General features: G+C 43.0%; 1 protein-coding gene across 4 annotated transcripts in view; it reads right to left on the bottom strand.

Moving 5' to 3' along the window:
- The window catches only part of NAP1L4 (nucleosome assembly protein 1 like 4), a 63,716-nt gene that overhangs the window by 21,231 nt on the left and 18,140 nt on the right, over positions 1–24,345 (bottom strand). For all 4 annotated transcript variants that reach the window (XM_082659658.1, XM_082659655.1, XM_082659656.1 and 1 more), the window contains exons 2-7: positions 23,173–23,203; positions 22,669–22,727; positions 14,014–14,113; positions 11,028–11,169; positions 3,041–3,127; positions 1,482–1,613 (exon numbers count right to left, since the gene is read on the bottom strand). In XM_082659658.1, coding sequence (XP_082515784.1) covers positions 1,482–1,613; positions 3,041–3,127; positions 11,028–11,169; positions 14,014–14,113; positions 22,669–22,727; positions 23,173–23,186 — 534 coding nt within the window. In that variant the 5' untranslated portion in view covers positions 23,187–23,203. The remainder of the gene's footprint in view (positions 1–1,481; positions 1,614–3,040; positions 3,128–11,027; positions 11,170–14,013; positions 14,114–22,668; positions 22,728–23,172; positions 23,204–24,345) is intronic.

Below are 24,345 nucleotides of genomic sequence, written 5' to 3'. Positions count from 1 at the left end.
AGTGACAGGCACACACATCCTTCTCCATCTGGTCTGCCGGCATGGGGATTTTCAACCCTTGGGGGTACATCGGAATCATGAGAGCTTCTACAAACACCTCAAACTCTCGCTGACCTGTGGGTGGGGAGGCACTGATGCTGCTATTTAGTTTTAAAAGTTGCCCAAGTGACTAACCTATAGGCAGGGTGAATCTGGTTCTAGCATATATTACTCAATTTTCCCAATAAATTTCTGGCTCATGGCATTCTAGTCTTCTAGTATTCTTGGTCTAGTATGCTTTCTTTCTTTTCTTTTTTTTGGCCATGCCACTCGGCTTATGGGATCTTAGTTCCTGAACCAAGGACTGAGCCCGGGCCCTGGCAGTAAAAGGGCCAAGTCCTAACCACTGGACCGCCGGGAATTCCCAACGGTCTAGTATTCTTAAACCGCACCTTTTCACATGAGACAAGAAAACACAGGCTATTGTTAAGTCATGTATTTTAAATGTTCCCCCCGTCTGGAAGGGGAGTAAGAAACGCATCCCCTCCACCTTTTCTTCAGTTCTGGCTTACAGATAAGCACTGAACAAGGCAGGCAGCAGACATAGCAACGCAGCAACTCTCTGGAACCATTCTGACTGCAGCTGTGAAACCTCTGCAAACTGCAGTAGAGCGAGCTAGCTGCACGCCACCTGTGGCCGTGCTCTGATATAAAAGCACTGTGCTGACCCGTCTGGAATAGGTCCAAATGCAGAGATGGCCCCCTCTGTGGACTTCTGAGCAGTACCTATTTCTGAATTCTGGAAACTTCTACCATAACTGAGCTCAGGGAAAGTCACATTTGTTACCTTTTAATTGGTTCACCATTTCATTAGAGAAAGCTCAACAAGGCAAGACAAAGGAAGTTTGACCATTCCCATTAAAAAAAAAAAAAGACTTTTTCAAGGAAAATGATTAGAAATTATTAGCAACTTGTTAAATACTTGTACAACTAGCAAGGCGGCACAATAGGTCCATTTCAAATTTCAAAAATCAATCAAAACAGAAGACTGCGTGCCAGCGAGCGTGCGCCTGTGTGTAAACGTGCTCATGGGTACATGTGTACACACACACGCACGCACGCACACTTCACCGCTCAGTATCAACTCCTCCACTCTCACCCCTCGCCCTCACGCTTCTCGCTTGTCCACATCACTGTGAGGTAGAGAAGGGTCTGGAATCTGTTAACAAGCTTCCTGGGGTGAGACAACAGACACTTTACAGGAGACAAAGCGACCCTAAGCTCGGCTGAGGTTCCGCGTGGCAGGCCTTTCCGTGAGGGCCGCTACACGAGGGCACACGGGGGCTCCAGCTGCAGCCAGGCCTCCCGGGGACCCTGACTCCCCTGAGTTATGGTCACAGAAGGCACCTTTCCACCCACAGTCAACAACTGCTAGACATGCGGTTGAAAGTTCACAAATAAATAATGTCTTCTCTAAAGTGGGAATGTGCCTGTGTGCTTACCTGAACTAATTCACTTAGCATATCTACATTTCTGAAGATGGTAAACCAGAACTCTGGAATTCCTTTTGGGTTTGGCTCTTCTGCTGCTGCTGCTTCTTTTTCCGCTATGACTGCTTTATTTTTTATGTCTCCCTAGAAAAATAAGATGCAAAATTGGATACTTATCATGAAGCAACAACTTTACAAATAACTGAATGGCTTAATACAGACCATATTTTCAGAATCCCATGTAAACTTCTATCAAAAACCCTTGCTCTTTGAAACTGCATCTCCAAGACCACTGTGCCCATCACAGTTTCCAACGTCTCTGAGGAACAAAGCATTTAAGGCATTCCAGCCAGATGTAACTCCAGACCAAGGGGAAAAGAGCTGAAGAGCTGATACAATGCCCCCCTGACTTGGGGGGCGCTGGCTCGCTGTCCCTCCTGGGACAACCACCAGAGGGATACTCCAGGATCTCCAGCAACAAGAAACTGCCCCGCAAGCTGCACGTCCAATGATACGGAGCTGTTGGGACAGAGGCACCATGCGCACATCAGGGGGGTGACGAGAAAGGCGATGTAGCCACGAGGAGGGCAGTCTTTTCTAACATCACAGGCCTGACATGTGATTCTCAGAAGGACATGATCACAAGGGGCTTTGTAAGTTAACAGGGGCAGATTTTCCTCGCACAATGAAGAACTGATTCACAACTATATTGATCCACAGGCATGGCTTCAACTACGCCAGATTCTACATGTTTTTAAAAGATCAGAAAGATGTATAGCTACCAAAACTAACATACACTTAAAAAAACAAAAACAAAAAAACCCCAGAAGTTTATACTATAGGATAGAAAAGCCACTCCCAAATGTAAAATCAGGTCAACAAAGTTCACCTTGTCGTTTTGGGACTTTCCGTGGCACTGGAATGATACCCATCACCAAAAAAAAGGCTGCAAGCAGGTGATGGACAGGGCACATCACCAAAAGGACCATTTACCAATGTAAAGTGGTGAGATGCACTGGGGCTACTTCACTGTCACTGCTGGTCCCCGAGCAGGATGGCACGGATGTTTCCAGTATGCTCTCCCCACCACCGCCCACCCTCTAGTATCTGCCCTTCTACAGACACAGCTGTGCTCTCCTTGAGGGTTTTTGCTTTCTCTCGACTAAGACTTTTTCTGATGTTTTAATCTCCACTCCCCTGATCCCTTATCTCACTGTACCACTGTGCAGAGGTGCCACAGACGGCTGAAAAAGGGGACTGTGTCTGGCTCACCACATTAACTAACAGAACCAAGCTGTCCAGTTTCACTGTCATAAAGAAATCTAAACATCCTAAGGCTGAAGCCGCACCTACTGTTAGGAGCTCTTTTCTTTGTAAAAGAAAACCACCAGATTTCTTTTTTTTCCCCACCAGCCGCACTGCACGGGGTATCAGTTCCCCAGACCAGGGATTTAACCCAGGCCACAGCAGTGGAAGTGCAAAATCCTAACCACTAGATCACCACCCCAAACCATCTTATTTCTAACAGCATTGAAACAGAACACGAGTGGCGCTCATTAAAAAAAACTTACGGCCAATTTGTCCTCCTCTTCGTTCTCACTGTGCCATTCGGATTCTGCGTCTGTCGGCTCGGCGTCACCAGTGATGAATTCCCTTCTCTAAGTAAAAACGAGATCTTCTTACCGTTACACTCAGTTACTCAGAAACTTGAGAGTAAAGACAGTGAAATTGTAAATAATGTGTATAAAAAGACTGAAAACTGGATGCTTTTATAGCTTAAGATTCTAAGTTTTGGGGCTTAAAGAATAACATACGGGGAAACATTCAAGATGGCAGAGGAGTAAGACGCGGAGATCACCTTCCTCTCCACAAAGACATCAAAAATACATCTACATAGGGAACAACTCCTACAGAACACCTACTGAACGCTGGCAGAAGACCTCAGATTTCCCAAAAGGCAAGAAACTCCCCACGTACCTGGGTAGGGCAAAAGAAAAAAGGAAAAACAAAGACAAAAGAATAGGGACGGGACCTGCACCTCGGGGAGGGAGCCGTGAAGGAGGAAAGGTTTCCACACACTAGGAAGCCCCTTCGCGGGCGGAGACTGCGGGTGGCGGAGGGGGGAAGCTTCAGAGCCATGGAGGAGAGCGCAGCCACAGGGGTGCGGAGGGCAAAGCGGGGAGATTCCCTGCACAGAGGATCAGTGCCGACCAGCACTCACAAGCCCAAGAGGCTTGCCTGCTCACCGCCGGACGGGTGGGGGCTCCGGTCAGAGCCCAGGGAGAGGACTGGGGTTGGCTGCGTGAACACAGCCTGCAGGGGGCTAGTGCACCACAGCTAGCCGGGAGGGAGTCCGAGAAAAAGTCTGGACCTGCCTAAGAGGCAAGAAACCATTGTTTCGGGGTGCGCGAGGAGAGGGGATTCAGAGCACTGCCTAAGCGAGCTCCAGAGACGGCTGCGAGCCGCAGCTATCTGCGCGAACCCCAGAGACGGGCATGGGACGCAAAGGCTGCTGCTGCCACCAAGAAGCCTGTGTGCAAGCACAGGTCACTATCCACACCGTCCCTCCCGGGAGCCTGTGCAGCCCGCCACTGTCAGGGTCCTGTGATCCAGGGACAACTTCCCCGGAAGAACACACGGTGTGCCTCAGGCTATTGTAATGTCACCTCATATTCCGTATCCCTCCCTCTCCCCAGCCTGAGTGAGCCAGAGCCCCCTAATCAGCTGCTCCTTTAGCCCTGTCCTGTATGAGCGATACGCCCTCAGGCGACCTATATGCAGAGGCGGGGCCGATACAAAGCTGAACCCCGGGAGCTGTGCGAACAGAGAAGAGAAAGGGAAATCTCTCCCAGCAGCCTCAGGAGCAGCAGATTAAAGCTCCACAATCAACTTGATGTACCTGCATCTGTGGAATACCTGAACAGACAACAAATCATCCCAAAACTGAGGGGGTGGACTTTGGGAGCAACTGTACACTTGGGGTTTGCTTTCTGCATCTAATTTGTTTCTGGTTTTGTGTTTATCTTAGTTTAGTATTTAGAGCTTATTATCATTGGTAGATTTGTTTATTCATTTGGTTGCTGTCTTCCTTCTTTTTTAATATATGTAGAGATATATATATATTTTTTTTCCTTTTTCTCCTCTTGTTAGTGTGTATGTGTATGTGCTTCTTTGTGTGATTTTGTCTGTATAGCTTTGCTTTTACCATTTGTCTGTCCTAGGGTTCTGTCTGTCCTTTTTTTTTTTAAAGTATAGATTTTAACGCATGCTATCATTGATGGATTTGTTTTTTGGTTTGGTGGCTCTCTTCTTTCTTGTTTTCTTCTTCTTTTTAAATTACTTTAAACATTTTTTTATTTTTAATAATTTATTTTTAATTTTAATAAATCTCTCTCTCTCTCTATCTCTCTCTTTCTTTTTCTTTCTTTTTTTCTCCCTTTTCTTCTGAGCCGTGTGGCTGTCAGGGTCTTGGTGCTCCAGCTGGGTGTCAGACCTGTGCCTCTGAGGTAGGAGGGTTCAGGACACTGGTCCACCAGAGACCTCACAGGCTCACGTAATGTCAAACGGCGAAAGCTCTCCCAGAGATCTCCAACTCAACGCTAAGGCCCACCTCCACTCAACGACCAGCAAGCTCCAGTGCTGGACACCCCATGCCAAACAACTAGCCGGACAGGAACACAACCCCACCCATCAGCAGAGAGGCTGCCCAAAATCATACTAAGTTCACACCGCAAAACACACCACCAGACGTGGACCTGCCCACCAGAAAGACAAGATCCAGGCTCATCCAGCAGAAGACAGGCACCAGTCCCCTCCACCGCGAAGCCTACACAACGCACTGAACGAACCTTAGCCACTGGGGGCAGACACCAAAAACAACATGAACTACGAACCTGCAGCCTGCGAAAAGAAGACCCCAAACAGAGTAAGTTAAGCAAAATGAGAAGACAGAGGAATACACAGCAGATGAAGAAGGTAAAAACCCACCAGACCAAACAAATGACGAGGAAATAGCCAGTCTACCTGAAAAAAAATTCAGAGTAATGATAGTAAAAATGATCCAAAATCTTGGAAATAGAATGGGGAAAATACAAAAAATGTTTAACAAGGAACTAGAAGAACTAAAGAGCAAACAAACACTGATGAACAACACAATAAATGAAATTACAAATTCTCTAGAAGGAATCAATAGCAGAATAACTGAGGCAGAAGAACGGATAAGTGACCTGGAAGATAAAATAGTGGAAATAACTACTGCAGAGCAGAACAAAGAAAAAAGAATGAAAAGAATTGAGGACAGTCTCAGAGACCTCTGGGACAACATTAAACGCATCAACATTCGAATTATAGGGGTCCCAGAAGAAGAAGAGAAAAAGAACGAGACTGAGAAAATATTTGGAGAGATTATAGTTGAAAACTTCCCTAATATGGGGAAGGAAATAGTCAATCAAGTCCAGGAAGTGCAGAGTCCCATACAGGATAAACCCAAGGAGAAACACGCCAAGACACATATTAATCAAACTATCAGAAATTAAATACAAAGAAAAAATATTAAAAGCAGCAAGGGAAGAACAACAAATAACATACAAGGGAATCCCCATAAGGTTAACAGCTGATCTTTCAGCAGAAACACTGCAAGCCAGAAGGGAGTGGCAGGACATATTTAAAGTGATGAAAGAGGAAAACCTACAACCAAGATTACTCTTCCCGGCAAGGATCTCATTCAGATTTGACAGAGAAATTAAAACCTTTACAGACAAGCAAAAGCGAAGAGAATTCAGCACCACCAAACCAGCTTTACAACAAATGCTAAAAGAACTTCTCTAGGCATGAACACAAGAGAAGGAAAAGACCTACAATAACAAACCCAAAACAATTAAGAAAGTGGTAATAGGAACATACATATTGATATCTACCTTAAATGTAAATGGATTAAATGCTCCAACCAAAAGACACAGACTGGTTGAATGGATATGAAAACAAGACCTGTATACATGCTGTCTACAAGAGACCCACTTCAGACCTAGGGACACATACAGACTGAAACTGAGGGGATGGAAAAAGATATTCCATGCAAATGGAAGCCAAAAGAAAGCAGGAGTAGCAATTCTCGTATCAGACAAAATAGACTTTAAAATAAAGACTATTACAAGAGACAAAGAACACTACATAATGATCAAGGGATCAATCCAAGAAGATATAACAACTGTAAATACTTATGCACCCAACACAGGAGCACCTCAATACATAAGGCAAATGCTAACAGCCATAAAGGGGAAATCGACAGTAACACAATCACAGCAGGGGACTTTAACACCTCACTTTCACCAATGGACAGAAGATCATCCAAAATGAAAATAAATAAGGAAATACAAGCTTTAAATGATACATTAAACAAGATGGACTTGATATTTATAGGACATTCCATCCAAAAACAACAGAATACACTTTCATCTCAAGTGCTCATGGAACATTCTCCAGGATAGATCATATCTTGGGTCACAAATCAAGCCTTGGTAAATTTAAGAAAACTGAAATTATATCACGTATCTTTTCCAACCACAATGCTATGAGACTAGATATCAATTACAGGGAAAAATATGTAAAAAAACCCAAAATACATGGAGGCTAAACAATACGCTACTAAATAACCAAGAGATCACTGAAGAAATCAAAGAGAGAATAAAACAATAACTAGCAACAAATGACAATGAAAACACGACGACCCAAAACCTATGGGATGCAGCAAAAGCAGTTCTAAGAGGGAAGTTTATAGCAATAAAATCCTACCTCAAGAAACAAGAAACAGGGCTTCCCTGGTGGCACAGTGGTTGAGAGTCCGCCTGCTGATGCAGGGGACACAGGTTTGTGCCCCGGCCCGGGAAGATCCCACATGCTGAGGAGCGGCTGGGCCCGTGAGCCATGGCCGCTGAGCCTGCGCGTCCGGAGCCTGTGCTCCGCAACGGGCGAGGCCACAACAGTGAGAGGCCCGCGTACCACAAAAAAAAAAAAAAAAAAAAAAAAAAGAAACAAGAAACATCTCAAATAAACAGCCAAACCTTACACCTAAAGCAATGAGACAAAGAACAAAAAACCCCCCAAAATTAGCAGAAGGAAAGAAATCATAAAGATCAGATCAGAAATAAATGAAAAAGAAATGAAGGAAACCATAGCAAAGATCAATAAAACTAAAAGCTGGTTCTTTGAGAAGATAAACAAACTTGTAAAACCATTAGCCAGACTCATCAAGAAAAAAAGGGAGAAGACTTAAATCAATAGAATTAGAAATGTAAAAGGAGAAGTAACAACTGACACTGCAGAAATACAAAGGATCATGAGAGATTACTACAAGCAACTCTATGCCAATAAAATGGACAACGTGGAAGAAATGGAAACGTTCTTAGAAAAGCGCAACCTTCCGAGACTGTACCAGGATGAAATAGAAAATATAAACAGACCAATCACAAGCACTGAAATTGAAACTGTGATTTAAAATCTTCCAACAAACAAAAGCCCAGGACCAGATGGCTTCACATGCAAATTCCATCAAACATTTAGAGAAGAGCTAACACCTATCCTTCTCAAGCTCTTCCAAAATATAGCAGAGGGAGGAACACTCCTAAACTCATTCTACGAGGCCACCATAACCCTGATACCAAAACCAAACAAAGATGTCACAGAGAAAAAAAACTACAGGCCAATATCACTGATGAACATAGATGCAAAAATCCTGAACAAAATACTAGCAAACAATCCAACAGAACATTAAAAGGATCATACACCATGATCAAGTGGGGTTTATCCCAGGGATGCAAGGATTCTTCAATATATGCAAATCAATCAATGTGATAGACCATATTAACAAATTGAAGGAGAAAAACCATATGATCATCTCAATAGATGCAGAAAAAGCTTTCAACAAAATTCAACACCCACTTTTGATAAAAACTCTCCAGAAAGTAGGCATAGAGGGAACTTAACTCAACATAATAAAGGCCATGTATGACAAACCCACAGCCAACATCATTCTCAATGGTGAAAAACTGAAACCATTTCCTCCAAGATCAGGAAAAAGACAAGGTTGTCCACTCTCACCATTATTCAACATAGCTTTGGAAGTTTTAGCTACATCAGAGAAGAAAAAGAAATAAAAGGAATCCAAACTGGAAAAGAAGAAGTAAAGCTGTCACTGTTTGCAGATGGCGTGATACGATACGTAGAGAATCCAAAAGATGCTACCAGAGAACTACTAGAGCTAATCAATGAATTTGGTAAAGTGGCAGGATACAAAATTAATGCACAGAAATCTCTTGCATTCCTATACACTAGTGATGAAAAATCTGAAAGAGAAATTAAGGAAACACTCCCATTTACCACTGCAACAAAAAGAAGAAAATACCTAGGAATAAACCTACCAAATGAGACAAAAGACCTGTATGCAGAAAACTATAAGACGATGAAAGAAATTAAAGATGATACAAACAGATGGCGAGATATACTGTGTTCTTAGATTGGAAGAATCAACATTATTAAAATGACTATACTACCCAAAGTAATCTACAGATTCAATGCAATCCCTATCAAACTACCAATGGCGTTTTTCACAGAACTAGAACAAAAAATTTCACAATTTGTATGGAAACACAAAAGACCCCAAAGAGCCAAAGCAACCTTGAGAAAGAAAAACGGAGGTGGAGGAATCAGGCTCCCTGACTTCAGACTATACTACAAAGCTACAGTAATCAAGACAGTATGGTACTGGCACAGAATCAGAAATACAGATCAATGGAACAGGATAGAAAGCCCAGAGATAAACCCACGCACCTACGGTCACCTTGTTTTTGATAAAGGAGGCAAGAATATACAATGGAGAAAAGACAGCCTCTTCAGGAAGTGGTGCTGGGAAAACTGGACAGCTACATGCAAAAGAATGAAATTAGAACACTCCCTAACACCATACACAAAAATAAACTCAAAATGGATTAAAGACCTAAATGTAAGGCCAGACACTATCAAACTCTTACAGGAAAACATAGGCATAACACTCTACGACATCAATCATAGCAAGATCCTTTTTGACCCACCTCCTAGAGAAATGAAAATAAAAACAAAAATAAAGAAATGGGACCTAATGAAACTTAAAAGCTTTTGCACAGCAAAGGAAAACATAAACAAGATGAAAAGACAACCCTCAGAATGTGAGAAAGTATTTGCAAATGAAGCAACTGACAAAGGATTAATCTCCAAAATTTACAAGCAGTACATGCAGCTCAATATCAAAAAAAAACAGGCTTCCCTGATGGCGCAGTGGTTGAGAGTCCGCCTGCCGATGCAGGGGACACGGGTTCGTGCCCCAGTCCGGGAAGATCCCACATGCCGTGGAGCGGCTGGGCCCGTGAGCCATGGCCGCTGAGTTTGTGCTCTGCAACGGGAGAGGCCACAACAGTGAGAGGCCCGTGTACCGCAAAAACAAACAAACAAAAAAAACAACCCAATCCAAAAATGGGCAGAAGACCTAAACAGACATTTCTCCAAAGAAGATATACAGATTGCCAACAAACACATGAAAGGATGCTCAACATCACTAGTCATTAGAGAAATGCAAATCAAAACTACAATGAGGTATCACCTCACACCAGTCAAAATGGCCATCATCAAAAAATCTACAAACAATAAATGTGGAGAAAAGGGAACCCTCTTGCACTGTTGGTGGGAATGTAAATCGATACAGCCACTATGGAGAACAGCAAGGAGCTTCCTTAAAAAACTAAAAATAGAATTACCATACGACCCAGCAATTCCACTACCGGGCATATACCCTGAGAAAACCATAATTCAAAGAGCCATGTACCACAATGTTCACTGCAGCTCTATTTACAATAGCCAGGACATGGAAGCAATATAAGTGTCCATCGACAGATGAATGGATAAAGAAGATGTGGCACATATATACAATGGAATATCACTCAGCCATAAAAAGAAACGAAATTGAGTTATTTGTAGTGAGGTGGATAGACCTAGAGTCTGTCATACAGAGTGAAGTAAGTCAGAAAGAGAAAAACAAATACCGTATGCTAACACATATATATGGAATCTAAAAAAAAAAATGGTTCCGAAGAACCTAGGGGCAGGACAGAAATAAAGACGCAGACATAGAGAATGGAGTTGAGGACACTGCGAGGGGGAAGGGTAAGCTGGGACGACGTGAGAGAGTGGCATGGACATATATACATTATGAAATGTAAAACAGATAGCTAGTGGGAAGCAGCCACATAGCACATGGAGATCAGCTCGGTGCTTTGTGTCCACCTAGAGGGGTGGGATAGGGAGGGTGGGAGGGAGGGAGACGCAAGAGGGAAGAGATACGGGGATATATGTATAGCTGATTCACTTTGTTATACAGCAGAAACTAACACACCATTGTAAAGCAATTATACTCCAATGAAGATGTCAAAAAAAAAAAGAGTAACAGTCAATGATTCACTGGGTACATCTGGATGTTTTGCCTGAAGAACTTTCTGAAATATACTAATTAAGTTTACTAACAGAGTTCCCTACCTTGTCAAAGAGAGGCTGGTATAATGCTGCATACTTTCTTTCTAAGTCATGAACTTCTTCATAGAACTTGGCTTCTATATGAGCACATTTCACCTGAAGCTGTTTCAGTGCGTTGATTCTTCTTTTTACTGCTTTAGGTAAACTAAAAGAGAGGGAATAAAAAATAAAACATCCATATGCCTGCAAAATAAGGCGGCATGCTTATTTTTTACTAAAATAAATTAACATTAACATAGAATTAACACCCTTACCATGAAAACGAGCTCCTAAAAATCATTAAGGACAAACACCACCTCCCCGCCCCCCCACCAAAAGCAGGGCGGTGGCGGAGGAGGAAGCTGAAAGATAATTCACAAAAAATACAGGTAATGAAACACGGAAGAAAGGTCCAATCTCATGAAATAGCCAAAAGAATGTAAATTTAAAAGAACTGCTGTCTCTTCCTTACCAAATTGGCAATTAAAAAATAATTCCCAGGGGGGACTTCCCTGCAGTCCAGTGCTTAGGACTCTGCACTGTCACTGCTGAGGGCCTGGTTCAACCCCTGGTCGGGGAAGTAAGATCCCACAAGCTTCGAGGTGCAGTCAAAAAAATTTTTTTAAATAAAAGAGAGAAGAAAATTTTAGAAATTCCCAGGTTTGATGAGGCTGAGGGCAGAGGCCCTCTAATTGACTCATCTTTCTTAAGGGTAAACAAGAACCTTGAAAATATTCTTTGCATCTACTTCTAAGAATTTATCCTAAGGAAATAACCAAATGTTTATGTGCTGGAGTGACCACTGATGTATTATTTGTAAAAGTGAAAGACTGGGAACAATGACAAGATGAGCAGGATTAAAACGGCCTGTCCACAACCGTGTCCTCAAGGAATACTCAGCACCACAGGACGAGCTCCTGCTGACACAGCAAGGGAAAAACCAGAGACGACAGAGACAAGGCGTGCATTCTAGTCTAGAGTCAGACAACTACCAGCTCCTTAGCCCTTTGATACTTTTTACCTTCTAAGAAACATTTTAGTTTGTATGCCTTACTTTTATAAATCAGAAGGGAAAAAACATTTTAAACCCATTAAAATCATTTGTTTAACCTGAAGTCCTGAGTCACAATCTGGAACAAAGAGCAGACTACTGCAGACTTCCCTGGTGGTGCAGTGGTTAGTTAAGACGCTGCTCTCCCAATGCAGGGGGCCCAGGTTCCATCGCTGGTCAGGAACTAGCTCCCACATGCTGCAACTAAGGAGCCCGCCTGCCGCAACTAAGACCCGGTGCAACCAAATAAATTAATTTTTTAAAAACAAGAGCAGACTCCTGGGCCCCACAAAGACCCACACTATCCCCCTTGGTGGGCCTGGGTCCTGCCCTCTGAGTCCTCCTCCACGTGGGCTGACTCCTCAAGGGCAGGGCTGGCATTAGTCTAATGGTATACAGTACCAGGCAGCTCCCAAGCACAGCACTGTTTAGAAAATACAGCCATCAAGGGGGACTGGTTCCAGAACCCTGTGAATATCAAAACCCATGGATGCCCAAGTCCCTTATATGAAATGGTATAGTGTTTGCACACTAAGCACATCCTCCCGTATACTATATATCAGCACTAGATTGCTTACCATACCTAATACAATGTAAATGTCATGTAAATAGTTGCTGGCGTGAGGCAAATTCAAGTTTTGCTTTCTGGAACTTTCTGGAAAAGTTTTCCCCCAATATTTTTGATCCACAGTTGGTTGAATCTGCAAATCTACAACCCAGGGAACCCGTGGATACAGAGGGTCAAGTGTAGTAGAAAAGCCTTGAATCACAAAGGACCCTGTCCTGGTATAATCATACCCACGGCAACCTCAGTTTGGACAAAGGTCCTTCACTACAGACTGCCAACTACAGAAACCGTTCTAGAACTACTGCTAGTTAGAGAACAAGGAAAAAGCAGAGTAAGAATTTAGTAACGCTGAATACATTAACATCTGTACTTCTTTTCTACGTTAATTACACAACCTAACGTTATTTCCTAACTTTCTAATCTTCCTAATGGAGTAAAAATACAAGGACCTCTAAGCCAACTGAACCCAGATATCCTCCCCAGCCAGCCTCCAGACAGTAAGAGTAACTACACACCATTCTTCTCCCCACAACAGGCACGTCACGTACAGCATGGAACGTGGAACTAATTCTATCGCACAAAACCTTGTTCCCCTCCCCCATTTCCTCTCAGTGAATGCCACCCACCCCATTCACCCAGTTTCTGAAGCCAGAAACTAGAAAGCACCACTTACACTCAGCTCTCCTACCTGCACCCAGCATCACCACACCCCACCTTCCCCACTAGGTCATCCCCCGGAAGAACCCTCTCTACGGGCAGAGCAGACCCCAAGCGTGCCCCCTCTGTGCCCCCTTGTCCCCAGTCCCGCGTGGGCCAGCCAGTGTGTGTGCGGGGTGACTCTCTGAGACGCAGCCGTGCACTGACCGGAGGAGGGAAGCCCGGAGCAGCTGAGGCCCCGAGACGAGCAGTCCAAGGGCCTGGAGGGTGGGCATCCTTACGGTGTTCACTGTGCAGTACAACAGAGACACAGACCTCGTCCAAATAAGCCACGTTTCGCTGTTGCAGGCTCACATAGGTGAGCCGGGCAGGACTGGGTCTCTTAGCGAACCAGGAGCCACCGTGAAGAGAAAGCACTGCCCCCATCTGCCTGTACCTCCGCCCCCTGCTGACGCCCCAGTCCGCCTGCTCACGGGACCTGTGAAGGCCTCTCACCCTGCAGGCTGGCACCGTACACTCGCCCATAACTTGACACACCGCACTACCCTGGCCCTCACAGGCCTGTAGCTTCTACCAGGCTCTGACCCCAGCAGTCACCTTCGGGACCCCAGAGCCTGGCTCTCAGCAGGCAAGGTCTACTGAATGAAAAACATACTTATTCCTAGTCTAAGGAACCAGGAGAGGTTTATTCTTTGTCTCTTAAAGTTGCGTCGTCTCCCTCGCAGCATACTTACGTCTCGATGTAGCTCGAAGGAGTGTGGGAGACACTGTCAAGTCGTTCCTGTAAAGCTGCCAAAACTTGAGGATTCTGCATCACCTGGTCTGCGAGCTTTTCTATCAAGAGTTAAAAAGAAACAACATCTGTTTCAAAAACATTTACTTGTAAAGGCATTCGATCCTCCGTGTTAATCACTGAGGGGATGGTTACAAACACACCGGGGGTACCTGGAGAGTTCTGCTCCTCACCTTAGCGGCACAAGCCCCAGTCCCCTCCGAGGTCCGAGGACACTGTCACTTGCTAAGTTCAGGCAGTCTACCTCCCTTCCGGAAGCCGAGGACGGGGACAAGGTGCCCGTGGCTCAGGAAATCAGCGCGCACTTGTGCCCCAGCTCAGGAAAGCGCGACTCCCACCAGCTCCCTGGGGGCACCAGACCTTCCAGGCGCTCTCTGCCTCCACCTTCACCCACCTTGCCCTCCTGCCCAAACCCGCCTCCTCCCAGGAGCCCCCGCCCCTCTGCCCTGCGACCTCGACAGCTCACACACACTGTACCGACTCCTGAAGAACAAACACGACGCTGAGAGGGAGGTCAGCTGTGCCACAGACTGGTTCACACCTGGCTCGCGGCACAGGCTCTGTGTTGAAAAGATTCCCTCTCAGCGACACTGTATGGAAACCCAAACTTAGGGCCCTCACCCGACTCAAAAGGCAGCGCAGACCTAGAGTTCTCCCCCACCTTTTGTAAGACAGTGATGCGGGCAAGCTGAACACAACGTGTATGCACTCAATTTTACCTTTTAACTACAATCCCAATCATTAACATGAAGCACCGTGTATGTGTATAAAACATATGTAACTGTGTATGTACAAAACTGCATGTAAATACTAAACATACACACACACATCGCTGGTTCTGGCCACGGAAAGGTCTAGAAAGAATGGCAGGTGGGAGTTATATTTTGGTTTTTAAATCTCTGTCCCAACTAAAAGATACAGGCCTCCTTGCATAAATGTAGATTCCAGGTCTGGGGAAAGGAAAGTTCACGGGAAAATGGACCATCGCCTATGCCACAAAGCTACAGAGAACTCAAAATGGACGGGGACGCAGCAAAAGGACACAGAAGCCAGCTTACAGGGACCCCATTGGCAAATGGGACAATCTGCACACAAAAAAGAATAACGATGGACAGTGAGGGAAGATGGTGGAGTAGAAGTACGTGCGCTCACTCCCTCCTGCGAGGACACCAGAATCACAACTAACTGCTGAACAATGATCGACAGGAAGACACTGGAACTCACCAAAAAGACACCCCACATCCAAAGACAAAGGAGAAGCCACTATGAGATGATAGGAGGGGTGCAATCACAGTAAAATCAAATCCCGTAACTGCTGGGTGGGTGACTCACAAACTGGAGAACACTTATACCACACAAGTCCACCCACTGGAGGGAAGGTTCTGAGCCCCATGTCAGGCTTCCCAACCTGGGGATCCAGCAAGGGAAGGAGGAGTTCCTCGAGAATCAGACTTTGAAGGCTAGCGGGATTTGATTACAGGACTCTGACAGGACTGGGGGAAACAGAGACTCCACTCTTGGAGGGCACACACAAAGTAGTGTGCCCATCGGGACCCAGGGGAAGGAGCAGTGACCCCAGCGGAGACTGAACCAGACCTACCTGCTAGTGTTGGAGGGTCTCCTGCAGAGGTGGGGGATGGCTGTGGCTCACCAGGGGGACAAGGACACTGGCAGTAGAAGTTCTGGGAAGTACTCCTTGGGGTGAGCCCTCCCAGAGTCCACCATTAGCCCCACCAAAGAGCCTGGGTAGGCTCCAGTGTTGGGTCGCCTCAGGCCAAACAACCAACAGGAGGGAACCCAGCCCAACCCATCAGCAAACAAGCGGATTAACTGAGTTCTGCCCACCAGAGCAACACCCAGCTCTACCCACCACCAGTCCCTCCCATCAGGAAACTGGCACAAGCCTCTTAGATAGCCTCATCCACCAGAGGGCAGACAGCAGAAGCAAGAAGAACTACAATCCTGCAGCCTGTGGAACAAAAACCACATTCACAGAAAGACAGACAAGATGAAAAGGCAGAGGGCTATGTACCAGATGAAGGAACAAGATAAAACCCCAGAAAAACAACTAAATGAAGTGGAGATAGGCAACCTTCCAGAAGAAGAATTCAGAATAATGATAGTGAAGATGATCCAGGACCTCGGAAAAAGAATGGAGGCAAAGATGGAGGAGATGCAAGAAATGTTTAACAAAGATCTAGAACGATTAAAGAACAGAGATGAACAACACCATAACTGAAATGAAAAATACACTAGAAGGAATCAACAGCAGAATAACTGAGGCAGAAGAACAGATAAGTGACCTGGAAGACAGAATGGTGGAATTCACTGCTGCGGAACAGAATAAAGAAAAAAGAATGAAAAGAATGAAGACAGCCTAAGAGACCTCTGGGGCAACATTAAACGCAACAGCATTCGCATTATAGGGGTCCCAGAAGGAGAAGAGAGACAGAAAGCACCCGAGAAAGTATTTGAAGAGATTATAGTCGAAAACTTCCCGAACATGGGAAAGGAAACAGCCACCGAAGTCCAGGAAGCACAGAGGGTCCCAGGCAGGATAAACCCAGGGAGAAACATGCGGAGGCACACGGTAATCAAACTGGTAAAAATTAAAGACAAAAAAAACTGACTGAAAGCAGCAAGGGAAAAACGACAAATAACATACAAGGAAACTCCCATAAGATTAACAGCTGATTTCTCAGCAGAAACTCTACAAGCCAGAAGGGAGTGGCATGATATATTTAAAGTGATGAAAGGGAAGAACCTACAACCAAGATTACTCTACCCCACAAGGATCTCACTCAGATTTGATAGAGAAATCAAAGGTTTTACAGACAAGCAAAAGCTAAGAGAATTCAGTACCACCAAACCAGCTCTACAACAATTGCTAAAGGAACTTCTCTAAGTGGGAAACACAAGAGAAGAAGAGGACCTACAAAAACAAACCCAAAAAAAAAAAAAAAAAAAAAAAAAAAAAACAAACCCAAGACAATTAAGAAAATGGTAATAAGAACATACATATCGATAATTACCTTAAACGTGAATGGATTAAATGCTCCAACCAAAAGACACAGGCTCGCTGAATAGATACAAAAACAAGACCCATATATATGCTGTCTACAAGAGACCCACTTCAGACCCAGGGACACATACAGACTGAAAGCGAGGGAATGGAAAAAGATATTCCATGCAAACAGAAATCAAAAGAAAGCTGGAGTAGCAATACTCATATCAGATAAAACAGACTTTAAAATAAAGAATGTTACAAGAGACAAGGAAGGACACTACATAATGATCAAGGGATTAATCCAAGAAGAAGATATAACAATTATATATGCATCTAACATAGGAGCACCTCAATACATAAGGCAACTGCTAACAGCTATAAAAGAGGAAGTCGACAGTAACACAATAGTGGGGGAATTTAACACCTCACTTACACCAATGGACAGATCATCCAAACAGAAAATTAGTAAGTAAACACAAGCTTTAAACAACACAATAGACCAGATAGATTTTTTTTTTTTTTTGCGGTACACGGGCCTCTCACTGTTGTGGCCTCTCCCGTTGCGGAGCACAGGCTCCAGACGCGCAGGCTCAGCGGCCATGGCTCACAGGCCCAGCTGCTCTGCGGCATGTGGGATCTTCCCGGACCGGGGCACAAACCCGTGTCCCCTGCATCGGCAGGCGGACTCTCAACCACTGCGCCACCAGAGAAGCCCGACCAGATAGATTTAATTGATATTTATAGGACATTCCATCCAAAAACAGCAGATTACACTTTCTTCTCAAGTGCTCATGGAATATTCTCCAGGACAGATCACATCTTAAGTCACAAATCAAACCTCAGTAAATTTAAGAAAATAGAAATCACATCAAGCATCTTTTCTGACCACAACACTATGAGATTAGAAATCAATTCCAGGGGAAAAAACGTAAAAAACACAAACACATGGAGGCTAAACAATACGTTACTAAATAACCAAGAGATCACTGAAGAAATCAAAGAGGAAATTAAAAAATACCAAGAGACAAATGGCAATGAAAACATGACAATCCAAAACCTATGGGATGCAGCAAAAGCAGTTCTAAGAGGGAAGTTTATAGCTATACAAGCCTACCTCAAGAAACAAGAAACATCTCAAATAAACAATCTAACCTCACACCTAAAGGAACCAGAGAAAGAAGAACAAACAAAACCCAAAGTTAGCAGAAGGAAAGAAATCATAAAGATCAGAGCAGAAATAAATGAAATAGAAATATAGAAAACAATAGCAAAGATCAATAAAACTAAAAGCTGGTTCTTTGAGAAGATAAAAAAAATTGGTGAACCATTAGCCAGACTCATCAAGAAAAAGAGGGAGAGTACTCAAATCAATAAAATTAGAAATGAAAAAGGAGAAGTTACAACAGACACCACAGAAATACAAAGCATCCTAAGAGACTACTACAAGCAACCCTATGCCAATAAAATGGACAACCTGGAAGAAATGGACAAATCCTTAGAGAGGTATAACCTTCCAATACTGAACCAGGAAGAAATAGAAAATATGAACGGACCAATCACAAGTAATGAAATTGAAACTGTGATTAAAAATCTTCCAACAAACAAAAGTTCAGGACCAGATGGCTTCACGGGTGAATTCTATCAAACATTTAGAGAAGAGCTAACACCCATCCTTCTCAAACTCTTCCAAAAAACTGCAGAGGAAGGAACACGCCCAAACTCAATCTATGAGGCCATCACCGTCACCCTGATACCAAAAACAGACAAAGATACTACAAAAAAAGAAAATTACAGACCAATATCACTGATGAATATAGATGGAAAAATCCTCAACAATATACTAGCAAACAGAATCCAACAACACATTAAAAGGATCATACACCATGATCAAGTGGGATTTATCCCAGGGATGCAAGGATTCTTCAATATTTGCAAATCAATCAATGTGATACACCACATTAACAAACTGAAGAATAAAAACCATTATGATCATCTCAATAGATGCAGAAAAAGCTTTTGACAAAATTCAACACCATTTATGATAAAAACTCTCCAGAAAGTGGGCATAGAGGGAACTTACCTCAACATAATAAAGGCCATATATGACAAATCCACAGCCAACATCATTCTCAATGGTGAAAAACTGAAAGCATTTCCTCTAAGATCAGGAACAAGACAAGGATGTCCACTCTCACCACTATTATTCAACATAGTTTTGGAAGTCCTAGCCACGGCAATCAGAGAAGAAAAAGAAATAAAAGGAATACAAATTGGAAAAGAAGAAGTCAAACTGTCACTGTTTGCAGGTGACATGATACTATACATAGAGAATCCTAAAGATGCTACCAGAAGACTACTGGAGCTCATCAATGAATTTGGTAAAGTTAGAGGATACAAAATTAACGTACAGAAATCTCTTGCATTCCTATACACTAGTGATGAAAAATCTGAAAGAGAAATTAAGGAAACACTCCCATTTACCACTGCAACAAAAAGAAGAAAATACTTAGGAATAAACCTACCCAGGGGGACAAAAGACCTGTATGCACAAAACTATAAGACACTGATGAAAGAAATTAAAGGTGATACCAACAGATGGAGAGATATACCATGTTCTTGGATTGGAAGAATCAATATTGTGAAAATGACTATACTACCCAAAGCAATCTACAGATTCAATGCAATCCCTATCAAATTACCAATGGCATTTTTTATGGAACTGGAACAAATCATCTTAAAATTTGTATGGAGACACAAAAGACCCCAAAGAGCCAAAGCAGTTTTCAGGGGAAAAAAAGGAGCTGGAGGAATCAAATTCCTTGATTTTAGACTATACTACAAAGCTACAATAATCAAGACAATATGGTACTGGCACAAAAACAGAAACACAGATCAACGGAACAAGATAGAAAGCCCAGAGGTAAACCCATGCACCTATGGTCAACTAATCTATGACAAAGGAGGCAAGAATATACAATGGAGAAAAGACAGTCTCTTCAATAAGTGGTGCTGGGAAAACTGGACAGCTACATGTAAAAGAATGAAATTAGAATACCCCCTAACACCATACACACAAATAAACTCAAAATGGGTTAGAGACCTAAATGTAAGACCAGACACTATAAAACTCTTAGAAACATAGGAAGAACACTCTGACATAAATCACAGCAAGATCTTTTTCGATCCACTATTAACAAATGGGACCTAATGAAACTTAAAAGCTTTTGCTCAGCAAAGGAAACCATACACAAGACGAAAAGACAACCCTCAGAATGGGAGAAAATATTCGCAAACGAATCAAATGGACAAAGGATTAATCTCCAAAATATATAAACAGGTCATGCAGCTCAATATTAAAAAAACAAAGAACCCTATCCAAAAATGGGCAGAAGACCTAAATAGACATTTCTCCAAAGAAGACATACAGATGGCCAAGAAGCACATGAAAAGCTGCTCAACATCACTAATTATTAGAGAAATGCAAATCAAAACTACAATGAGGTATCACCTCACACCAGTTAGAATGGGCATCATCAGAAAATCTACAAACAAATGCTGGACAGGGTGTAGAGAAAAGGGAACCCTCTTGCACTGTTGGTGGGGATGTAAATCGATACAGCCACTATGGAGAACAGTATGGAGGTTCCTTAAAAAACTAAAAATAGAATTACCATATGACCCAGCAATCCCAGTACTGGGCATATACCCAGAGAAAACCATAATTCAAAAAGACACATGCACCCCAGTGTTTGCTGCAGCACTATTTACAGTAGCCAGGACATGGAAGCAACCTAAGTGTCCATCGACAGATGAATGGATATAGAAGATGTGGTACATATATACAATGGAGCATTACTCAGCCATAAAAAGGAACGAAACTGGGTCATTTGTAGAGATGTGGATGGATCTAAAGACTGTCATACAGAGTGAAGTCAGAAAGAGAAAAACAAATACTGTATATTAACAAATATATGTGGAACGTAGAAAAATGGTACAGATTAACTGGTTTGCAGGGCAGAAATTGAGACACAGATGTAGAGAACAAACGTATGGACACCAAGGGGGGAAGCGGCGGGGAGTGGGGCTGGTGGTGTGATGAATTGGGCGATTGGGATTGACATGTATACACTGATGTTTATAAAATGGATGACTAATAAGAACCTGCTGTATAAAATAATTAATTTATTAAAAAAAGAATAATGATGGCAAATGATTAAACACTGAATAAAAAGCTAATCCATGAGTCTATAGTAACATTAAAATGGGGTAGCGGGGGAATAGGGAAGTATTTCTTTAATAGATGTTAATATGTTAGATTGATAGGATTAGAAAAACACCCTTTGGTGACCACCAACGTCATCACGCATTCAGCAAGGATCATCAGTGGTGCCCGAATCCCTACGTAAGAGTCTTACGGAGAACAGGATTCCCGCAGGGTGCCCAACAGCTCCTTTACTCCAAGGACCCTAAGGGCAGAGACCGGCAGACACTGTCTTCACCACGTCAGCACTCTCGGGAGCCCCATCACAGGCCTAACTGCATTCCACTCCATCAGGTCGCCTATGTGCTTGTCTTGCCAAGACATCTACCCTGAATCTAGTGAGGAGAAAACCACGAGACCCATCCAGAGCATTCTACAAGACAGCTGGAGCACACAGCCTGCTGATGTGTCCCTGCGAGGAAGGGTAAAAAAGGTGGGGAGATAACTCTAGAATAAAGGGGACAGAACTAAACGTGATATGTGATCCTCGGCCAGCTCTGGATTTGAGTGTGGGGTATGGAGGTAAAAGAAATGCTGAGAAAACCAGGAGAATATGAACATGACTGTACATTAGCTAATAGTATTGGACCGACATTAAATTTCTTGGTTGTGGTAATGGCACTGTGGTTAGGAGACTTTATCCTAGTTTTTAGGAAATTTATACTAAATTGTTTTAGGAAGAAAAAGCCAGAATATCCACAACTTGCTTTCAAACAGTTCAGAGGGAAAAACAAGCATAGATAAATACTTGAAAACGGAGGAAAGGGCCTTCCCTGGAGGCGCAACGGTTGAGAATCCGCCTGCCAATGCAGGGGACATGGGTTCGAGCCCTGGTCCAGGAAGATCCTATATGCCATGGAACAACTAAGCCCGCGCACCACAGCTACTGAGCATGCGCTCTAGAGTCCGTGCTCCGCAACAAGAGAAGCCACCGCAATGAGAAGCCTGCGCACTGCAACGAAGAGCAGCCCCCGCTCGCCGCAACTAGAGAAAGCCCGTGCACAGCAACGAAGACCCGACGCAGCCAAAAATAAATAAATAAATGTATTAAAAAAAAAAAGAAAATGGAGGAAAAGTAATATATCTATGAATTTATGATCATATCAAAATAATATGATATCTGGGACGTGCTTCAGAATAATCACGGGAAGAGAAGTAAAGGCACAGGTGAAAAAAGGCTGAGCGCCTGGTAATCAGCGCTAACAGCGAGAGACGGCAGGTAGAGGTGCACTGTGCTATTCACTTGATTTCCGAGGTTTGAGTAGGAGCCTCCCTGCTCTGCACGCAAACTCTCCAACGGTTCACTTTCCCACGTGCAGTGAACTGACCTGTATTACTTGCATTTTTAGCAGCTTCCAAGGAATCTGAAGGAACCCCATCTGAAAAACTAAAACAATATATTTAAAAAGTATTACTCTAAAAAAAGTTTCACAGATAAATACCGCAATGGTGTTTTTCTTATTTAACACATTAAGAGGTGTCTCCACAGTAACTTCAGATTTGAGCAGAAGACAACTACAGACACACACGTGTTACCTATGAAATACTTTCCTCACCGTTATTAAAAAAAACCACCTTGCCAAGCTGTTAGGACAGTGCCCACAGTGGTTCTGTGGGACAGCCACACAAAGTCTCTAAAAACATAAAGGTTTTTAGTATCAATATATGACACACTTTTCACATCTAAAGCAAGTTCTTTATGGGCTCAAAGACACAGAGGGAAAAAAAGAGCCATCACCTGGAGCACCTAATGATGTTTACAGAAATAAGGCTTGCCTCTTGCTCACCAACTAAAATTTAAACTCCAATAAACAAAGTCCATTTTGGCTTACCTGTTATCTGCCATCTGAATGTTTTTATCTCCTACAAATTAAAAAAGAATTAACATTACTAAAAATTCACAAACAAAAAAATTTTCAAATGTACTCTTTTCACAGTGATTTTCAGTGGGGGATGAGGACCTCGTAAGGAGGGGCAAGAGGGACTGCTCTGGGGTGATGGAAATGTCAAGACCTTGAATGGGGTACTGGTTACTTGCATACACACACTTGTGAAAACTCATCAAATTAAAAACTTATACGTCTTTCAGTGCAAGCACATTTACTCATAAAAAATTTCTCTTGTTGGCACTAAAATGACCAGACTTCAGAATAAAGACAATTCATCAATTTTAACTTGCCTTATGTCTATAGTAAGTTTCAGAAACAGGAACACTTATTTATGCTAGACCAATTATTTTAGAGCAATTCAAAGAATTTACTGGTGCTCACATTGCCTTTCAAACCCTAACTCAGAATGATTTTAAAATTTTGTTTATTCTGTGTGTTCTACTACTTCTACACTGAAGATGCAGTACTTGTGTAAAAACATCATGTAATACACTCAATTATGATCCCACTTTCACAAGAGACATATAAAAAAAGATTATCTCCAGATTAGGTGACTTTCTACCTATAAATATTAAAGGTGGGTTCTAAGACATTTATGACTTAAACAGAACTTGATATTAGTACAATTTCAAAGCCCTATCTAAATGCAGAGCTAAAAACAGTCAGGCTTGGTGATCACATTTCCTTAGTCCTAGATGTTGTAAATCCACTTCAGATGCCCCTCTGAGGGGTGGTTTCAAGCTGACAACTGGTCGATGACTCATTCTTAGGTATCTGAGCAAAGCCCAGACCCCTTCATCAGTGCTTCAGGGTCAAAGAGAACAATAACGCTTCAGTTAGGAAATACAGCTCCAAATGGAATGTATGAACTACGATTGTTTTAAGTGCATCTTTCTTAGGTAATTCTATTTCAAAATAAAACATTGTAATTACTTTAAAAATTCGAAACACTACATAAATGTTACATTATCTTTTTCAAAAAGCTAAATGATTTAAGGAAACAAATGAAAATCAGGAGAGGAAAAACCCTCCAACGGTCCCCATCACCTTCTGCTGAGTCCAAAGTCACTCCACACAGAAACCCGAATTCCTACACCTCCCAGCTTAGCTCCTCCG

Source organism: Grampus griseus (assembly GCF_964374135.1).
Source record: "Grampus griseus genome assembly, chromosome: 8".
NCBI classification, from domain to species: Eukaryota; Metazoa; Chordata; class Mammalia; order Artiodactyla; family Delphinidae; genus Grampus; species Grampus griseus.
Note: the sequence above shows the minus strand (reverse complement) of the source record. Positions and strands in the feature narration are given on the sequence as shown.